Genomic DNA, 18595 nt, shown 5'->3' on the forward strand with positions numbered 1-18595 from the left:
ATGACCGGATTCTCATTAGCGGGTGGTTAAACACCAGCAAGGATGCTGTGAAAGGCAATGATCAGAAGGGCAGAACCTTCTGGAAAAGGGTTGCTGATTATTTTTCAGATAGTTCACTTTCTGATGGCAATGACAAGATAGGGCCAATTCAGTGTAAACAGAGATGGGCTAAGATTGGTGATACGATCGGGAAGTTTTGTGGAACGTATGCTGCTGCGGTGAGGGCTAAAACTAGTGGTCAGAATGAGGATGATATAATGAAGATAGCGTATGATATGTACTACAACATTTATCAGAAAAAAATTCGTTCTTGAGCATTGTTGGTTAGAGTTACGCTATGACCAGAAATGGTGTGAGAGTGTTAATGGTAAAGCATCTGAAGTAAGCAACAAGAAAAGACTCTTTGATGATCCTGCACAATCTTCAGCTTCTCAGACCGACGGTAACATAGATGAGCCAACAAACACAAGGCCTACTGGTAGAGACGCTAGTAAGGCCAAACAAAGGAAGACTCATACAGAAGCGAAGGAAGAGAAGGCTTTGAAGGAGTACCAAAGCATGTGGGAAAGAAAGAAGGAAGAATTGGTGCTGAAAGAGAGATTGTCAAAAATGCAAATTCTTGACAGTTTGCTGGCCAAAAGTGGACCTCTTACTCCGAAAGAAGAAGCTATGAAAGAGAAGCTGCTTGACTTAGTGGATGATTAGTTTTAGAACAAATCTGGTCGAGAAGTGTCCTGTTTGCGTCTGTTGAGTCTGTTGAAGCTAGTTGAGTCTTGTTGAGTCTTGTTGAGTCTTGTTGAGTCTTGTTTGAGTCTTGTTTGAGTCTTGTTTGATTATAAGTTGAGTCTTGTTTGAGTCTTGTTTGATTATAAGTTGATGTGTAAGCGAATGTCTAATTTCTCGTTTGTCTAATGCTTTTGTTAACAGAACAAGGAACACATGGGGCGATATATATATATGGCTCTGCTTTCTCGGGAAGTAATGGTTCTCTGGTTGACGAAGAATCTAGCCATCGGCTATATGATAACATTTTTCTTACTCGGTATTGTATATGTCACATGCTTTTGTTTTTTGCTACTCGTTCAATAACCATCAGCTGTTCACATGTGAACATATCACATGATATTGTTTTTTTCCTACACAAGAATACAACAAGGATCACAAGATATATGAGAACAAATAACTAACACAAAAATACAACATATATAACTACAACAAAGTCTCACGGGAACTGTAAGAAAAGAATCACAAGATACACAATTTACTTCTATATATAGAACATCTCTTCTACTTATTCAAATCATTCACAAGTAACTTCTCAAAATTCTTACTATAGTCATTTAAATTTTTTTTTCAATGGGTTCTTCTTCTCATTCACATTTTAATTTTGCAAAGGATGATGATCCACTTTTTGAGTCCTATTTTGCAAATTTTTTTGATAACCATGATATTCATGGACAAGCTTTTGTGAAAAAGAAAAGAAACGGGAATTCATTGAAAAAAAATCGGGAAGAAGGCCGCAACCGTTTGTGGAATGATTATTTCAGTGAATCTCCGACATACCCTCCCCATATATTCCGACGACGTTTTAGAATGAACAAGCCATTACTCTTGCGTATTGTCGACCGTCTTACTGTAGAAGATCCTTATTTCCGACAAAGAAGAGATGCCACAGGAAGGCTTGGCCTTTCTCCGATCCAAAAATGTACTGCAACAATTAGGCTACTAGCATATGGTGGCGGGTGTGATACGGTGGACGAATATGTCCGACTTGGTGAAACAACTGCTCGAAAATGTTTGCAACATTTTGTCAGTGGAGTTGTCAATTTCTTTGGCGATGAATATCTAAGAAGACCCACACCAGAGGATCTTCAAAGATTACTATATGTTGCAGAAGAACGTGGATTTCCCGGGATAGTTGGGAGCATCGACTGTATGCATTGGGTTTGGAAGAATTGCCCAACAGCTTGGAAAGACATGTATACACGAGGATCCGGCAAACCAACAATTGTTTTAGAGGCGGTCGCGTCATATAATCTCTGGATATGGCACGCTTTTTTGGGATCTCCAGGTACTTTTAACTATATTAATGTTCTTGATCGATCTCCCGTCTTTGATGATATACTTTATGGTCAAGCTCCACAAGTTACCTACTACGTTAACGGCAGAGAGTACAATTTGACTTACTATCTGACAGACGGTATTTATCCGAAATGGCCAACTTTGATTCAATCCATACCACTACCACAAAGTCCAAAAGCATCTTTATTTGCTGAACGCCAAGAAAGTGCCCGAAAAGATGTTGAGCGTGCTTTCGGTGTCCTACAAGCTAGATTCGCCGTAATAAAAAATCCATGTCTTTTATGGGATAAAGACAAAGTGGGATTCATTATGAGGGCGTGTATCATACTCTACAATATGATTGTTGAAAATGAACGAGATGGATACACTCAAGCTGACGTTTCTGATTTCCCACAAGGAGATGGTGTGGATCTTTCATATTCTATCAATATGGCTTCAAATATCAGCAATGTGATGAATGGTCAAACAATAATTCGTGATAGAGAAGTGCATCACCAATTGAAATATGATTTAGTTGAACATTTATGGACTAAATTTGGATATTAAATTTGTTTCATGTTTAATTAAATATGTTTCTATGTTTTATTTCATGTTGTGTGTTATGTTTTTGTTTTTTAATGTTTTGTGTTTTAATTTTAAATGTTGTATGTTATTTTATGTTTTTATTATTAAAATATGTTTCTATGATATATAAAATAATTTCGAATATTTAAGTTATTAATTATTATTTTACTATATTTATTACTAAGAAACACCTAAACTTGGTTCTACCAATAATCAACAAAATTTTCTTTTTCTCTTAACAAAGTTTCTTCTCCCCTTTTTATTATTAAAAATTGTCTTAAGAAACAACTAAGAAACACCCTTATTATTAAAAATTGTCTTAAATATACTTTCTATGCAAAAGAGACTATCAATGATACAAAAAAATGAGTTATCCTAGCTAAATGCATAAAGAGAAACAAAGTATAGACATATCAACCAGGCAATCATTTTTGTGACTTAAACTTAACCATCGTTTTACCGGAAAACTTAACCAATCACCATTATCTCTACCGTCATTGTTTCCATGTCTGACAAAACCACCACCATCACAAGTGATCAACACAACTCTCCTACTTTACTTATCTGGCCAACTTCTATTTTTTTTAATCATTTTATTATGTTTTAATTTCATTGTGTTGTTAATCTCATGGTTTAGAATTTGGATAGAAGGATGATATATCATCATGGGAGAACAAGAAAAAAAAGGTAAAAAAATGGTCATGATGAAAGAGAAATAATAAGGGTGAAAGAGTCAAAATGATGTGCCCGTATGTACAATATCAAATTGGTCAAAAAAATTATCTGGTCTTCCATGTATACAGAGTTTTAGACTATCCTCATTTTTAATAGTCTAAAACTCTGTATACATGGAAGACCAGATAATTTGTTTTACCAATTTGATATTGTACATACGGGCACATCATTTTGACTCTTTCACCCTTATTATTTCTCTTTCATCATGACCATTTTTTTACCTTTTTTTTCTTGTTCTCCCATGATGATATATCATCCTTCTATCTAAATTCTAAACCATGAGATTAACAACACAATGAAATTAAAACATAATAAAATGATTAAAAAAAATAGAAGTTGGCCAGATAAGTAAAGTAGGAGAGTTGTGTTGATCACTTGTGATGGTGGTGGTTTTGTCAGGCATGGAAACAATGACGGTAGAGATAATGGTGATTTGGTTAAGTTTTCCGGTAAAACGATGGTTAAGTTTAAGTCACAAAAATGATTGCCTGGTTGATATGTCTATACTTTGTTTCTCTTTATGCATTTAGCTAGGATAACTCATTTTTTTGTATCATTGATAGTCTCTTTTGCATAGAAAGTATATTTAAGTAGTTCTGCATAATTCTGGCATTACATTGTGCATTTTGGAGTATTTCAGGTATTTAGCAGATGTCCAGACAGTTGGAACCGAATGAAGCCTAAACGTGCATCCGAATCAAGCGCACAACAAAGAATGCAACGTCGGACTCGACCGTGCAACTTGGCGTCGGACTCGAGCGCACTCCCAAGAGAGATGTAATCTCACTCGACCATGCATCCACGTAGATGACGTCGGACTTGAGCGCACCTCGTGAGAGACGTCATGCGACTCGAGCACCACCTCAAGGATTCAAGCCACTCAACTCGAGCCACACCTCAGAAGGATACGTTAGACTCGAGCACCCCGGGATAAATGACATTCCACTCGACTGCCACGCATGGAGGAGATGACATCGGACTCGATCGACCACGCTAGACATCAGACTCGAGTGACCCAACTCGCACATCTTAGAAGATTCCTAAACCTCCTCTCTATCTTGTCGTTTTTTGTTTTAGGGTTTTTCACTTTTCCTATAAATACTCTCTTAAATCTTTACCCAAAAGATATTATTAGTACCCTAAGGTTTATGAGTAGCTGGCCACCATAATATTGTCTGAGTTTGTAATTAAGATTTCTCTTAATTTATTTGGTTTTTGCATTTGATTTCTTATACGAAGTTGTTTATCTCATTATTATCTATCTAATCATGCTTGATTTAATGTTTCTAGGTTTGTGTTCTTGGTGATCATGTTTTTTGGGTTTGAGTAGTGCTAGTGTTCTTGAGGATGTGATAGATTAGGTGGAGAATCTTAGTATATAGGGTGTTTAAGCTTAGATATGTGTGTTTCCCTTCTGGACTAGAGTTAGAAATGCTAGTTTCTCTCTGATCAATTGGACTAGGTCTTAGACACTGCATCATCTACCAAGTGTTTGATGAAATGTCTAAACCAGTTAGTGCTAGAGACTTACAATCACAGCCTAAGAGATTAGTTGTCTAGGATGTTTGTTGACATGAATGAACTCGTTTTTCATGCCTGTTCGACCATGTTTTTCTAGCGAGAGCTAAGTTTAGAAGTGTTTGAGTCTAAGTAGCTTCTGCCAAGATATTGGAATAGCTAAGTCGTGATGTTTATGGTCTAGGGATAGTTTGTTTTTGGCATGTTAAACACTCTGTAGACTATGAGACTCCGCCTATATCAATTATTCACATCCTTAAGACCTTTACCTTTGTGATTGTTATTTCATTCTTGAGACTGTTTCTGTTCTTGCTGTTTAGTTCATGCTTAGACTTGTTTCTGCTTTTACTTATTCATGTTTACTTCTTGTTAGACATAAATTCTTTTTTGAATTGGCTTGACTTGTGATTTTTTGATTGCATCTTGAGTGATTAGCATCATCCCAATTGGATTGATACCTATTGTACTGCAATTACATAATAGTACTCTAGGATAATTGATTATAAATTCCTAGTATCAATGGTTCCATTGGTGGTGGTGACGATGATAACGGTTGTGATAGTTACGGCGGAGAAATATCTGGTGTTATGAAATTAGACCAAACGGAGTACTGGGCTAGGAAAAAGATGAAGACGACAGAGATGCCGCAAATTTGTTAATGTAGGTTTTCATGCGGTTAATCCACCAAATAAAGAAATCGTCAGCGGCAACGAATGTCAAATTTTCTAGGTTCGAATTTACTCTTATCGATAACAGTTTAATTAACAACGTAACTAAAATGTTAGCAAATAAGTTGACTGTAGTAATTAAGTTATCAAGGAAACTAAGTATGATAATGTGTAAGTAACTGTAATAATTAAGTTACCAAGGTAAATAATATATAAGTTAGCTGATATCAATTGTGTAATAATACATTAAATATGAGTTTATCATATACTGTAATTTTAAATATTAGCAAATAAATTGATGTATCCGGTGATAATAGTCTTATCGACTACAAATAAACAATGTCAATTTTTACTGTTAGAATACTAGACGGTTATTTTTGGCATAAATTAACTGCCTAAGTGAGTGAACTAATTAATCATTTATCACTCCCTCATTCTCCATTTTTCTGGTCATTTATGTATTAATATTAACATCACCCTTTTTTATTCATAACTTTTTTTTCATTTCCAAACATTTTCATTTTAGAATCCTACGAAAGTGATTAAATCATTTACAAAATCCAAAGAAACAAGAGGCATACCATAACTAAAAATGATTTTATGCTAAAAAAAATTATGGTTTAAAAGAAATTGTGAATGTTGTATTCGCATAAAATCGAGCTTTGTATACTTTGAGTTTAAGATTTAATTATTTAATCCAAAATCGAAATACTATAATTTTGTATTATAGTCTTGAGAATTTTAGTTCAAAGAACGTGCACTCTAATGTGAGACTCTAATGTTGTGGTTGTTCTGATAATTTTTCTTGAGACTTGAAGCGCTCTGATCCATAGTCAGTGCTTTTTTTTGTTGGAAAATCAAAAGTAGGATTATCAATCCGTGCATTTACAAAAACCTAAAACAAATTCTTCATATCTTGAATCATGACATTAGAGTACACATTATTTGTTTTCATAACCTTCTCCGTATACTCATACTCAGTGATTTCGTTGGTCTCATAATCAACATGTGACCATCACTTAAACTCACACAAACTTCCCATCTCCCTCATCTTTTTCAACCATTATCCTAATCACACCAAACTCAAAATATCAAAATACAGGTAGGACACATTATTAATTTATTTATTTTGGCAATCGTAAGATACATTATAATAGGTGAGCAATTACAAATCTTAGGAGAGGATATGTCACGTTAGACATAATTAGGTATAGGTCAACATAGTTTTCAAATGACTAAAATGGAATTATTTTTTTATAAAGCTTAATAGTGACCATTTTTGCCAGACCAGCAACAATATCAACTACTACATGTTACTTATTCATCTTATTTCTAGAACAAAATTGTTTCAAAAATATCTAATTTTTAAGTTTTCAGTTTAATATTAATTACTTATAATTGATAAACTGTAAGCTTCAAGAAAATAATTAAATATTATTAGTTTAGAATGAAAAAAATGTAAATTACAAAAAACAAGGCAGTTATAATCAAGTTTTAAGATGTATGAAAAATCTAAAAATATGATCAGTTAGGAACATATGGAGTGCTTTTTTGCACAAGGTTGGTAAAATGATTCCAAATCGTTTACAATTCCACGTTATTCTATACATTTTAAAAGTCCTATCAAATCCACTGCTATTGAAAAGTTAACAATTCTTTTTTAAAAAAAACTTTTGATACTGATTAATTTTGGATGATATTCAATACATTTTTTTGTTGAAAATACGGATGAAAAAATCCCACTACTAGAGGTGTGATTTTGATGGATTTTTTATATAAAAATATCAGATAAAATGTTGGAGACAATGCATACTCCTTCATCATCGGTCATATCGTCTGTTCTTCAATCTGGAAACACAAACATGATTCAATAAAATTTGGATTGATTAGATTGTGAGAAACATAACCCACCATTTCCACCAGTAGAATGAACTTGGTCTCCTGAACATGAGATGAAAACGCTCTAAAACTTTTAAATATATATATATAGCATGCAGCTAGCTGTGCTTTGATAAGCATAAGCATGCATCTAGCCGTTTAGTTTTTTATGATTATGGTTTGCTCGTTCGAGATCAGGCATCATCTGTTGAGTTCACTAGACTCAAGATTGGCTGATCCGCTTTAAGCCGTAAGTGGATCAACTAATCTACAGCTGGAGTTGTGGCCACTTTTCTAAATCGCTTCTTGGTGGTGTGGATGCATGCTTTTTGGGATGATTTTTGGGATGAGGCATGAGAGAATTAAATCCTTAGTTTTTGTCAGTTATCTCTCTGGTTTGTTCTATACAAGTCACCTCAATTGACAACATATTACATTTCCCGGCTGTTAGTATTCCACTCATTATAATTTGATACAATACAGAAGTTAATTTAAAAATACATTTTTGAGATTATTAATCTCCAGTTAGTTAGAGATGGTGGTACTGTAAATTTATGTATCTAGAATTTAGATGGTACTTATTTAATTAGATGGTGATTAGAGTTTTAGGAATTTTCGGAGAAAAACATATATAGAAGAAAAAAACATTTAAAAAACAAAAAAAAAAAGACTTATGATGGTGCTACAAAAAAAACTTACTGTGATGAATCGATCTCCAAAAATATTGGAAAAAAAAGAAACCAATGAATGAAACAATTTCTATTAATAGAAACCATACAAAGATTGTAGAGCCTCTAAGTTATGTCATTCTTCGACCCAATTCTTTTATACAACAGTTGAAGTATTGGGGGAAAACAGATTGAATATCTCACAACTCAATGAAGAAAGAATAAGAATCCAATTCCAAGTTGAAGAAAGGCATACAAATGTTACCTCGCAATCCAATCCATCAGTATATGACATTATGTGCTTTCAATTCTATAGTCATGAGAGTGATTTTGTTTGTTTGAAAGGGTTGGATCTGTTTCACACTTGCGTGCTCCTAAGAAGACATCGCCATTTTTTGTGACTGAGGGACTTTTTCTAGAAGCATTTGAAAGCCCATGTTGTTTCCTGACATTCCAAACATGTATCTGCATATTTGCATTGGAATAGAGATTAGAGACAAGCGTAAGTTTCAGAAGCAGGTACCTAAAATCCAACAGTGGTTTCTAACTATCAAGTGAAATAGTGTCTCTGGAGTATTAAAAATGCAAGCCAATGGCCAATGGTAAGTCCTTAATGCACAAGGCACCATCACACTAGGGATTGAGTCCCGCTCTCTATGATTGTAGAGATTAAGCTAACGGCCGGCCTGTTGTGGCCCAATGATTGACAAAAAAAAAATGCAAGCAAGCAACCATTTGATTTATTAACCACCTCCTCTTTGTAATACAATCTTCCAAAGTTTGTTACAAGTTACTTACTTGCTTCGACGCGCCTTTATTTACCAGGAAACAAAAGATGTGATCCACTACATAGCAATAAGAATTTAAAGAACAAGTTAGAGAGTGAATGATAACAGGATTTTCACTCAGGGTATCAATTCCCTATGCAGTTGTAGTATAAAGGGTTATCAATCCAAATAGTTGTTATGCTAGCAGAAAAGATGCGATCAGAACTATGCAAGTCAAGCCAAGCAATAAATGGGTTTGATCTAACAATTCTAAAATAAATAAAAGAAAATAAATAAACAAGAACCACACGACCTAAGCACTCGATGCAAGCGTTCGAGCACAGGATCGGGTGGGATGATCGAGTAAACAAGATAAGCAAGGACAGCTCGAAGGTATACTTGAAGCAGGTGATTGTGTACCTGTTCTGGTAAGGGATCGAGTGATGAATAAAAATGCAAACAATCTAAATACGAAAGCTAAGGATGGGGTAATCGACTCCTAAGTGTTCCTCTCCAATACGGATGTCCTACATGTCTCAAGCAAATATTGCCTAGACAATGAATCTCTAAAATCATGTTAAAACACTCTCGTGATAGAAACAATCAACCTTAATCACTTTCCTACCCAACTCTCGTTGGAGAAACATGACCAAGCAGGCAATACAAACCGATCCATTATTGTCAATAAACCCCTTACTCATCTAATCTCTTAGGCTAAGTAAGTAAATCTCTAGCATTGATTGATTCAAGCATTTCATCTACACCTCTCGGTGGTGAAACACCTTAGATCTAATCTCAACCTCTCGGTCTGTTGATAGCATTAAGAACACCAATCTAGAAGGGAATTTATAAAACATAAACAATCAAGCTAAGACATCCTAACCGATCAAGAACACAAAATCGTCTATCCCATCCCTAGAAACTTTACTACACTACTCAGATCTCATAGAAAGAAACAAAAAAACATAGATAAACGAAAATAGCATTATATTAAAAATAGAGTAGAGTAGAAGAGTATATAATCGAAAATGCAAAAGAAATGAAATTAAATCCTAACAAAGTGTAGAAAGAGTTTTGAGTCGCTCAGTTTCTCTCCCAGAAGCTCTCGCTCTCTGTTCTGAGGGTCTGCGGCGTGCTAGGGCGAGTGGAAGAAGAGGGGGGTTAATATATGGAAACCCATTAACCCTAGATTCCCAGTCCTGCCCGAGGGTCTGCTCGATGGGGTGCCAGAGGATGTGCTTGGGTTGCTCTTCGGGTAGGCTCTCAGATTGTTCTTTCTGTTCTTAGATCCTCCTCGATTGGGTTGGTGTTCGGGCTGTTCTTCCTGTTCCATAGCTCCTTCGGGTACATGCTCGGGTTCGACCTTGTTTCTCCCCATTTTCGGCTCTTAAGCACCTGTTTTCATCCAAAATATGCAAATGCAAGAATGCAACACCCTAAATGGCCTAAATGTGGATTTCTACAGTAAATGACCTAAGAATGCTAAGGTTAGGGTGAAACCAATGCAAGATATGGAGAAAAAGGATGCTAAAAACATGTAAATTAGAGAGTTATCAGACCCCCAAACTTAAATATTGCTAGTCCTCTAGCAAGAACGTAGGAGGGTGGGGTTCTAAAATGGGACTCATAACCTTTGGAGCTAAGCGAAGGATTCAAGCTATAGTCCTTAAAGATAGTTTAATGGTGCTAAGATCAATCAACATACTTACAAATATTTTTCTATGCTTATCACCATGCATGCATCGATTTAGTTCAACCTCCATCTAATAGCAAGACTTGCAATTCCAAAGAACATCTCTTTCACATTCATTAAAGCATTTGGTGAATTCTTGCAAATGGAAGGTGAATCAAACTCAATCGGTTTCAAGGGTAAGGTTTTTAGTAGGATGGTTTTTAAACAATTTCTTTGGGTGGCTTACTCTCAAAAGAAGGAATGTTAGACAGTTGTGAAAACTATCTAAGATTGAGAACAATTAGGGCATACAAAGCTTAACTCTTGATAATCTACCCCATTTCTCATTAAACTTTTTCTTTTTATCAAACTCCCTAGAATAAAACTACCCACATCCATGATTTTAACTATTTTTTTTTTTTAATAATCCCTAAGGTCTAAACTTTAAACATTTAGCTCTCTCTCTTTTTTTTTTCTTTCTTTGCTAGACTCCTAACAATATTCCTAGATTTGTTTTTTTTTTCTTTTTTTTTAGGAGACTATAGCAAGATCTTTTTCCCTTTTTTTTTACTTAGAGACTTAGAGCTAATTAAATCGGACCTTAAGGACTTCCTTTTTAATTTCTCTTTTATTCCTCAACCCAACCCCAAATAATCATGTTAACCACCTATCTTTCAAAATCGATCCTAATAGCTAAATCAATAGCCAGTTCTTTGTCGTTCTCAATACTCTCAAGGTTTCACAACCTATAGCACAATGAAAAGGTCTCACTCAACGATTCAATAATAGGTTTGAAAGAAAGGTTGGGTTCAAGGGTAGGGAAAGACGAATCGGTTTAAACGAAAAGATTGGTAAAAATGGTGTGTTAACCCGATTTTAGAGTTACCATGAGCAAGTATTCAAATTCCATAAGCAGGACAATTTAAGTTCAGGTTAAGTCCAATAATATAGAGATGGTTCAATGTCCAAGCAAGTGGAGGAAGCTTTCAAAAGACACAAGGTTTAAAAAAAAGATTTTTCATTTTTTTCCAAAGATTGATCTAGCAACAATGAACTGTGATTAAGGGCTATAGCTTCAATCCTAAGGTTTGGCTTTAAACAAGGTAGTTTTAATCATTGTCCCCTAAAATGCATATGCAACAATCCTATATGAAGCAATCTAGACTCAATCCTCATATGAAATGCAACTACATGAACACTTCTTTTTTTTGTTTTTTTTTTTTCAAATTTTTCAAATTTTTAGGTTTTTTTATGCAAATAGATGCAGACTAAAATGAATAAAACTAATATGAAAAAATTTGAAATAAGAAAATAAAACACAATGTTATATACATTCTAGGACCCTCCCCCAAACTTAAATTACACAGTCCCTGTGTAAATAAAAGTCTGAAAAAGGTTCAAAGAATCACACAAAATGAAATAAAACTAAATGCAATGTTATTTACAAAGGTGGATAAATGTGGTACCTCATGGGTTGGTGAAGAAGGAGGTTATAACAGCCTCCATACTTGCCAACGTGTAGCCAGGGTCGTCACCGGCTTCAGCAGGCGCCGGGATTCGCTCATCAGAGAGCTCGGTTATGCGTACGGACGACCTGCTCGGACCAGCATCCGAGGGGTTGATCGGGTAAGGCGTATGTAGGTCATCGGGTACACTGAGGAGAGAAAAGACTGAAAAAGAAGAAATGAAAGTTATATTTACACTACTACCATTGGGACTTCCTCCCAAGAGAGCTTGTTTATAGTCACTAAGCTTGACTGTTGATTCTCATCAGACTGGTGCGGTATCTGTGAGATACAGAGATGTCCCCACCTTTGTGCCATGTATTTCTTCAATCTTTGCCCATTAACGGTAAACTCGGTCACATCTTTCCCGAGTAAAGTCACTGCTCCATAAGGCATAACCTCCTTAATTTCGAAGGGTCCTGACCATCTCGACTTGAGCTTCCCGGGGAACAGCCGAAGCTTCGAGTTGAACATAAGGACTTTGTCTCCAGCTTTTAAATCCTTATGTTGGATCTTTTTATCATGAAAGGCTTTGGTTCTCTCCTTGTAGATCTTTGAATTATCATAAGCCTCTAACCGAATTTCATCGAGTTCGTGAAGATCCATTACTCTTTTTTCTTGAGCGGTCTTTATGTCCAAATTCAGGAGCTTGGTTGCCCAGATCGCTTTATATTCTATCTCAACTGGTAGGTGACAGTTTCATCCATAAAGAAGCTGGAAGGGAGTTCGCCCAATCGGTGTTTTGTAGGCTGTCCTATAGGCCCATAATGCATCATCTAGCTTGAATGACCAATCTTTTTTTGTGTTTCCCACGATCCTGGCCAATATCGCTTTGATCTGTTTGTTACTCACCTCCACTTGCCCCTGGTTTGCGGGTGGTAAGTTGTTGCGACCTTATGCTTGAATCTGTGCTTTTTTAACAAGCCGTCAAAAACTCTGTTAATGAAGTGGGTTCCTCCATCGATGATTACTACTCTTGGATTTCCAAATCTTGGGAAAATGATGTTTTTGAACATCTTCAAGACAACCTTGTGGTCATTTGTCGGGCTGGCGATTGCTTCGACCCATTTTGAGACATAGTCAACTGCTACCAGGATGTACACATTTACATTCGAGGGGGGGGGCTTAAAAGGTCCCATGAAATCAATTCCCCAAACATAGAAAACTTCGACTTCTTAAATCGGCTGTTGAGGCATCTCATTCCTCCTACCGATGTTACCCATTTTCTGGCATGGATCACACTTGCTTATGAATTTCTGTGCGTCTTTGAACATGGTTGGCCACCAGAGACCAGCTTGAAGTATCTTTAGGACGGTTTTGAAACTAGCAAAGTGACCTCCATAGTCGGACCCATGACAGTGCTATAGTACTCCTTGGACTTCTTCCTCTGCTATACATCGTCTCAACAGGCCATATGTCCCTTTTTGTACAAGTAAGGCTCATCCCAATAATAGCTGTTGATGTCCCTGAAGAATTTCTTCTTTTTGTGAGCATCGTAGTCCTTAGAAATTTTTCCACAAACCATGTAATTCACGAAGTCAAAGTACCAAGGTAGCTTAGCTGACTCGATTGCCATGAACTCGATCAACCCTGTTGACTCGGGGATTGAGTAAGCTATCGTGTGCCCAATCGTGTGGCTCATTTCTTCCAAGAAGTTTATGTGCATTAGCCTCTCTTCAGGCATCGAGTCATCTATTGGAAGTGGATCCTCAATTCTCATTCTAGAAAAATGGTCTGCCACTCTGTTCTCGATTCCCTTCTTATCTAGAATTTCTATGTCGAATTCTTGCAGAAGAATTATCCATCTAAGGAGCCTAGGTTTGGTGTGCTTTTTTGAGTAAATGTACCTTAGGGCGGCATTATCCGTGTAAACAACCACTTTCAATCCAACCAAGTAACTCCGGAATTTCTCAAACGCAAAAACTACAGCAAGGAGTTCCTTTTCAGTTGTTGCATACCTTGTCTGGGCATCGTCCATGGTTCTGCTGGCATAGTAGATCAAATGGAGCTTTTTATCTATCCTTTGGCCAAGTACTGCCCCTACTGCGTAATCTGATGCGTCACACATTATCTCGAAAGGATAATCCCGATTAGGAACTATGGGTGCACTTACCAAAGCTTCATTTATCTTGTTGAAGGCATCTAAACAATCCTTGTCGACCATAAATTCTGCTTCCTTGCAGAGGAGTCGCGTTAACGGTCGGGCGATCTTAGAGAAATCTTTAATAAATCACCTATAGAAACCCGCGTGACCTAGGAAACTTCTGACGTCTTTCACCGATTTAGGAGGTTGCAGTTGAACCATCACTTCTATCTTAGCCTTGTCAACTTCTATCCTCTTTTCTGAGATCTTGTGGCCTAGTACTATTCCTTCCTAAACCATAAAGTGGCACTTTTCCCAATTCAGCACTAGATTGGTTTCTTCGCACCTTTTAAGCACCTTACAGAGGTTTGACAGACAGGATGAGAAGGAAGCTCCATATACTGAGAAGTCGTCCATGAAGACCTCTACCATCTCTTCAATTAAATCCGAGAAGATGGACTTCATACATCTTTGGAAGGTTGCGGGAGCGTTGCACAAACTGAAGGGCATCCTTCTATAGGCAAATGTACCATAAGGGCAGGTGAACGTCGTTTTCTCCTGATCAGCGGGGTGTATAGGGATTTGGAAAAATCCACTATACGCATCAAGGAAACAGTAGTAGGGGTGGTTAGCGAGCATTTCCAGCATCTGGTCTATGAAGGGCAGAGGAAAGTGGTCTTCCTTAGAGGCAGCATTAAGCTTTCTATAGTCAATACACATCCGATGACATGTTATAGTCATTGTGGGAATTAGATCATCTTTCTCATTTTTGACGACGGTGATTCCTCCTTTCTTCAGAACGCAGTGCACCGGGGACACCCAAGTGCTGTCAAAGATGGGGTAGATAACTCCAGCATCGAGCAACTTCAGAATTTCCTTTTTCACCACCTCTTTCAGGTTTGGGTTTAGCCGGCGCTGAGGTTCCACACTAGAGTATGATTCATCCTCTAGGTTTATCCGGTGGGTGCAGAGATCAGGAGATATGCCTTTGATGTCGTCTAGTGTGTAGCCTATTGCCCCTCTATAATTTCTCAACTGAGTGCAGAGAAATTGCAGCTCTTTTCAGGCAAGCTAGAATTAACGATAACCGGATAAATTGAGTTAGGTGCCAAGAAAGCATACCTTAGCCCAGACGGGAGAGGTTTGAGTTCTACTTTGGGTGCCTTTGACTCAGACCAGTCATCGGAGGCTTGTAGGCGGGATTCAGGGTGATGCGCGATCGCCTTGCTCGGTGTGTTTATCGTGGTAATGATCGGGCTGGTGACCAAGTGGTATGGTGTTGAGCAGCTGCACGACATGACGTAGGAGGTAACTACCGAGTTGCTCAAGCTTTGATTGTCTATCATCATCTTCTCCTCTTCAGCCTCTCCAGAATCTTGACTTAACTCCAGTTCGATGACTTCCCGATAGGTGTCGAGCAGTTCCTTATAGAGCTTCATTTCTTGGTGTATGAATCCCTCCTCGCTATCTTTTGTTAGTGCTGTTTGTATACAATCCCCGATTGTTACTTCCTTAAATGTCTCCTCACGCAGTTTTTGTAGTTCCTCTATCCAAAAAGTTTGCCCTGCGATTGTGGGCTTTTTCATAGTTTCCCGAATATCAAACTGCATAGTGAGGCTTCCCCAAGCTTCAGATCGATCTTCCCGTTCCTCACATCTATCATTGCTCCTGCGGTGGCTAAAAATGGTTGACCTAATATAAGCGCATCCCTTGACTCTACATCCATCTCCAAAAACACAAAATCGGTTGGTACGTCTACGTATCCTATCTTGACCGGCAGGTCTTCCAACACTCCACTTAGCAACCTTGTAGTTCGGTCTGCTAGAACTAGTTGTATGTCGGTAGGTTTGAATTTCTCAAACCTAAGGCATTTGGCTACGGTTAGAGGCATTAAGCTAACTGATGCCCCCAAATCGCAGAGACATCTTCCAAACTTCAAAGGGCCAATCGAGCAAGGTAATGTGAATGACCCCGGATTGCTCAGTTTCTTAGGTGCAGCAGTCCTTTGGATTATAACACTGCACTCGTGATTGAGTATTACCATTCCTTGGACTTGATTAATCTGTTCCATCACCGCATCCTTCAGGAATTTCTGGTAGGGAGGTATTAGGGTGAAAGCGTCCATTAGAGGCATTCAGAGCTCGAGTTCCAGCATCTGTTTTTCGAACAATGCCTTGTACTTCTCAAGAAGTTCCTTGCGAAACCGTCTAAGAAATGGCAAGGGTGTCTTGTAAGGTGGAGGGATGAATCGTCTCTCTTTCTGTTTCTCTCCTCCTAACTTGTCTGTAGGTGGTGGGATTACAGGAACGTCAACCCGATCATCAGCCCGGGTGGGGTGATCGGGTAAAGGGTCGGGTTGCTTTGTAGGATGGTTTTGTGGGTTTGTAGGAGTGGGCGGCTCACGGAGATCCTCCACATCTAAGTCATTGCTGTCCACAGGAATGGTAGGTGGTGCCTCCCGAGGTGGTAAGTTGCGTCCACTCCGTAGTGCTATTGCGAGTGCAAACTCCTGACTCTTTGAAGGTGAAGCCGATTTATCTGTGAGCAGCTGAATTCGAGAGCTCAAAGCATCAAATCTGTTGTGGAATTGCTAAGAATTGGTCAATAACCATCTCGCGAGTTCATCGAGTTGTGTATTGATTTGCACTGCCTCGGTTTTTTGTGTGGACAAGACTTGGTGCATCATCGAGATCAGATCGAGGGATGAGGAAATGTATTGAATGGTTGGGTTGAGATAATGATTATTGGTGATGTAGGCATTGTGCCCTACTATGTGACCTCCGTGGTTGTTAATGTAGTTCACGTCTGCTAACCAAGTACTCTCCCCATCTTGATGCAGAAACTGCTCCTCATCTGAGGTGGCATGGACATGCTGCTGCTGGTTCAGGAGTTTATCCAACTTGTCATTTAGGGCCTTCATGTCCCTCTTGTACTTGGCATCTTCCTCTCCAGTGGATCGCACAGTGCGATCGTACTCCTCATTGTAATGCCCATCAGATTGAGCCAAGTTCTCCACTAGATCCCAACCTTCGTCGATATCCTTGTTGAGGAAGTTTCCATTGCTTGCGGTGTCCAGCAACATCTGTATCCTTGTGACCACTCCTCGGTATAGTATACTTAGCAATGAAGCATTGCTGAAACCATGACGAGGGCATTTGGTAGTGTATCCCTTGAAACGTTCCCAAGCTTCGCTGAACGTCTCATTGTTCTTCTGAACAAAGCTGGAAATGTCATTTCTCAGCCTTGCGGTTCTTGAGTTGGAGAAGAATTTGGCTAGAAACGCCTTCTTGCATGCTTCCCAGGTGGTGATGGACTCCTTGGGGAGTGATTTCTCCCAGATGTGTGCTTTGTCTCCCAATGAGAATGGGAAAAGCCGGAGCTTGAATCCATCTTTACTAACTCCATTTATCTTGGTTAGGCTACAGAGCCTATCAAACTCATCTAGATGATCCAACGGGTCCTCCATTGGCAATCCATGAAACTTGTTGCTCTGTATCATCTGGATGAGACTAGTCTTGATCTCAAAGTTGTTGTTCTGGACAGCAGGTGGCACAATGCCATGTCTTTGAGTGTGAGTAGATGGAGCATCTCCTGCTCCTAGGTGGGTCCTCTCTTGAGGAGCTGGTGGACCATTTTGATTATTCATCGCCTCCTCAATTTTTGTTGGTTGTGGTTGCTGGACTTGTTGTTGACGTAGTAGCCTAGGTCTGTCGATGTTGTCGATAAAAGGACTAAAGTGCTGGCTACCTTTGGATCGTGTTTGCATGCACAAACAGTTGACCGAGTGAGTACATGAGGGTCAACTTGATCCAGGTGATCGAGTGACGGGTCGGGTGGGTACTCGGGTTGTACCTGAAATGCAAGACAAGCAAACACAAATGTAAACAAGTCAGTACCAAACCAAAATGGTAGATAGAACTTGATCTAGCAAGTGCTGAAATTCTAAATGTAGCAAATTAAATTCAACCAAATGGCAACGGCGCCAAATTGATAACAGGATTTTCACTCAGGGTATCAATTCCCTATGCAGTTGTAGTACAAAGGGTTATCAATCCAAATGGTTGTTATGCTAGCAGATAAGATGCGATCAGAACTATTCAAGTCAAGCCAAGCAATAAATGGGTTTGATCTAACAATCCTAAAATAAATAAAAGAAGAGAAATAAACAAGAACCACACCACCTAAGCACTCGATGCAAGCATTCGAGCACAGTATCGGTTGGGGTGATCGAGTAAACAAGATAAGCAAGAACAGCTCGAATGTACACTCGAAGCAGGTGATCGTGTACCTGTTCTAGTAAGGGATCGAGTGATGAATAAAAATGCAAACAATCTAAATACGAAAGCTCCCAAGGATGGGGTAATCGACTCCTAAGTGTTCCTGACCAATACGGATGTCCTACATGCCTCAAGCAAATATTCCCTAGTGAGTACATGAGGGTCAACTTGATCCAGG

General features: G+C 38.3%; 2 protein-coding genes and 1 non-coding gene across 3 annotated transcripts; 2 read left to right on the forward strand and 1 right to left on the reverse strand.

Moving 5' to 3' along the window:
• On the forward strand, window positions 1–705 carry LOC147922872 (uncharacterized). Its single transcript, XM_087497821.1, has 3 exons — window positions 1–25; window positions 109–237; window positions 329–705. The coding sequence occupies exons 1-3, from the start codon at window positions 1–3 to the stop codon at window positions 703–705; spliced, it is 531 nt and encodes a 176-aa protein (XP_087353947.1).
• Window positions 706–15722: 15017 nt separating this feature from the next.
• Window positions 15723–16265, reverse strand: LOC104763309 (uncharacterized). Its single transcript, XM_010486697.1, has one exon. The coding sequence runs from the start codon at window positions 16263–16265 to the stop codon at window positions 15723–15725; it is 543 nt and encodes a 180-aa protein (XP_010484999.1).
• Window positions 16266–17277: 1012 nt separating this feature from the next.
• LOC147922873 (small nucleolar RNA R71) lies at window positions 17278–17384 on the forward strand. The gene has a single exon (XR_015589863.1). It is a non-coding gene; the product is annotated as a small nucleolar RNA R71 (small nucleolar RNA).
• The last annotated feature ends 1211 nt before the right edge of the window (window positions 17385–18595 follow it).

This window comes from Camelina sativa, chromosome 18 (genome assembly GCF_030686135.1).
Source record: "Camelina sativa cultivar CO46 ecotype springtype chromosome 18, ASM3068613v1".
Taxonomy (NCBI): domain Eukaryota; kingdom Viridiplantae; phylum Streptophyta; class Magnoliopsida; order Brassicales; family Brassicaceae; genus Camelina; species Camelina sativa.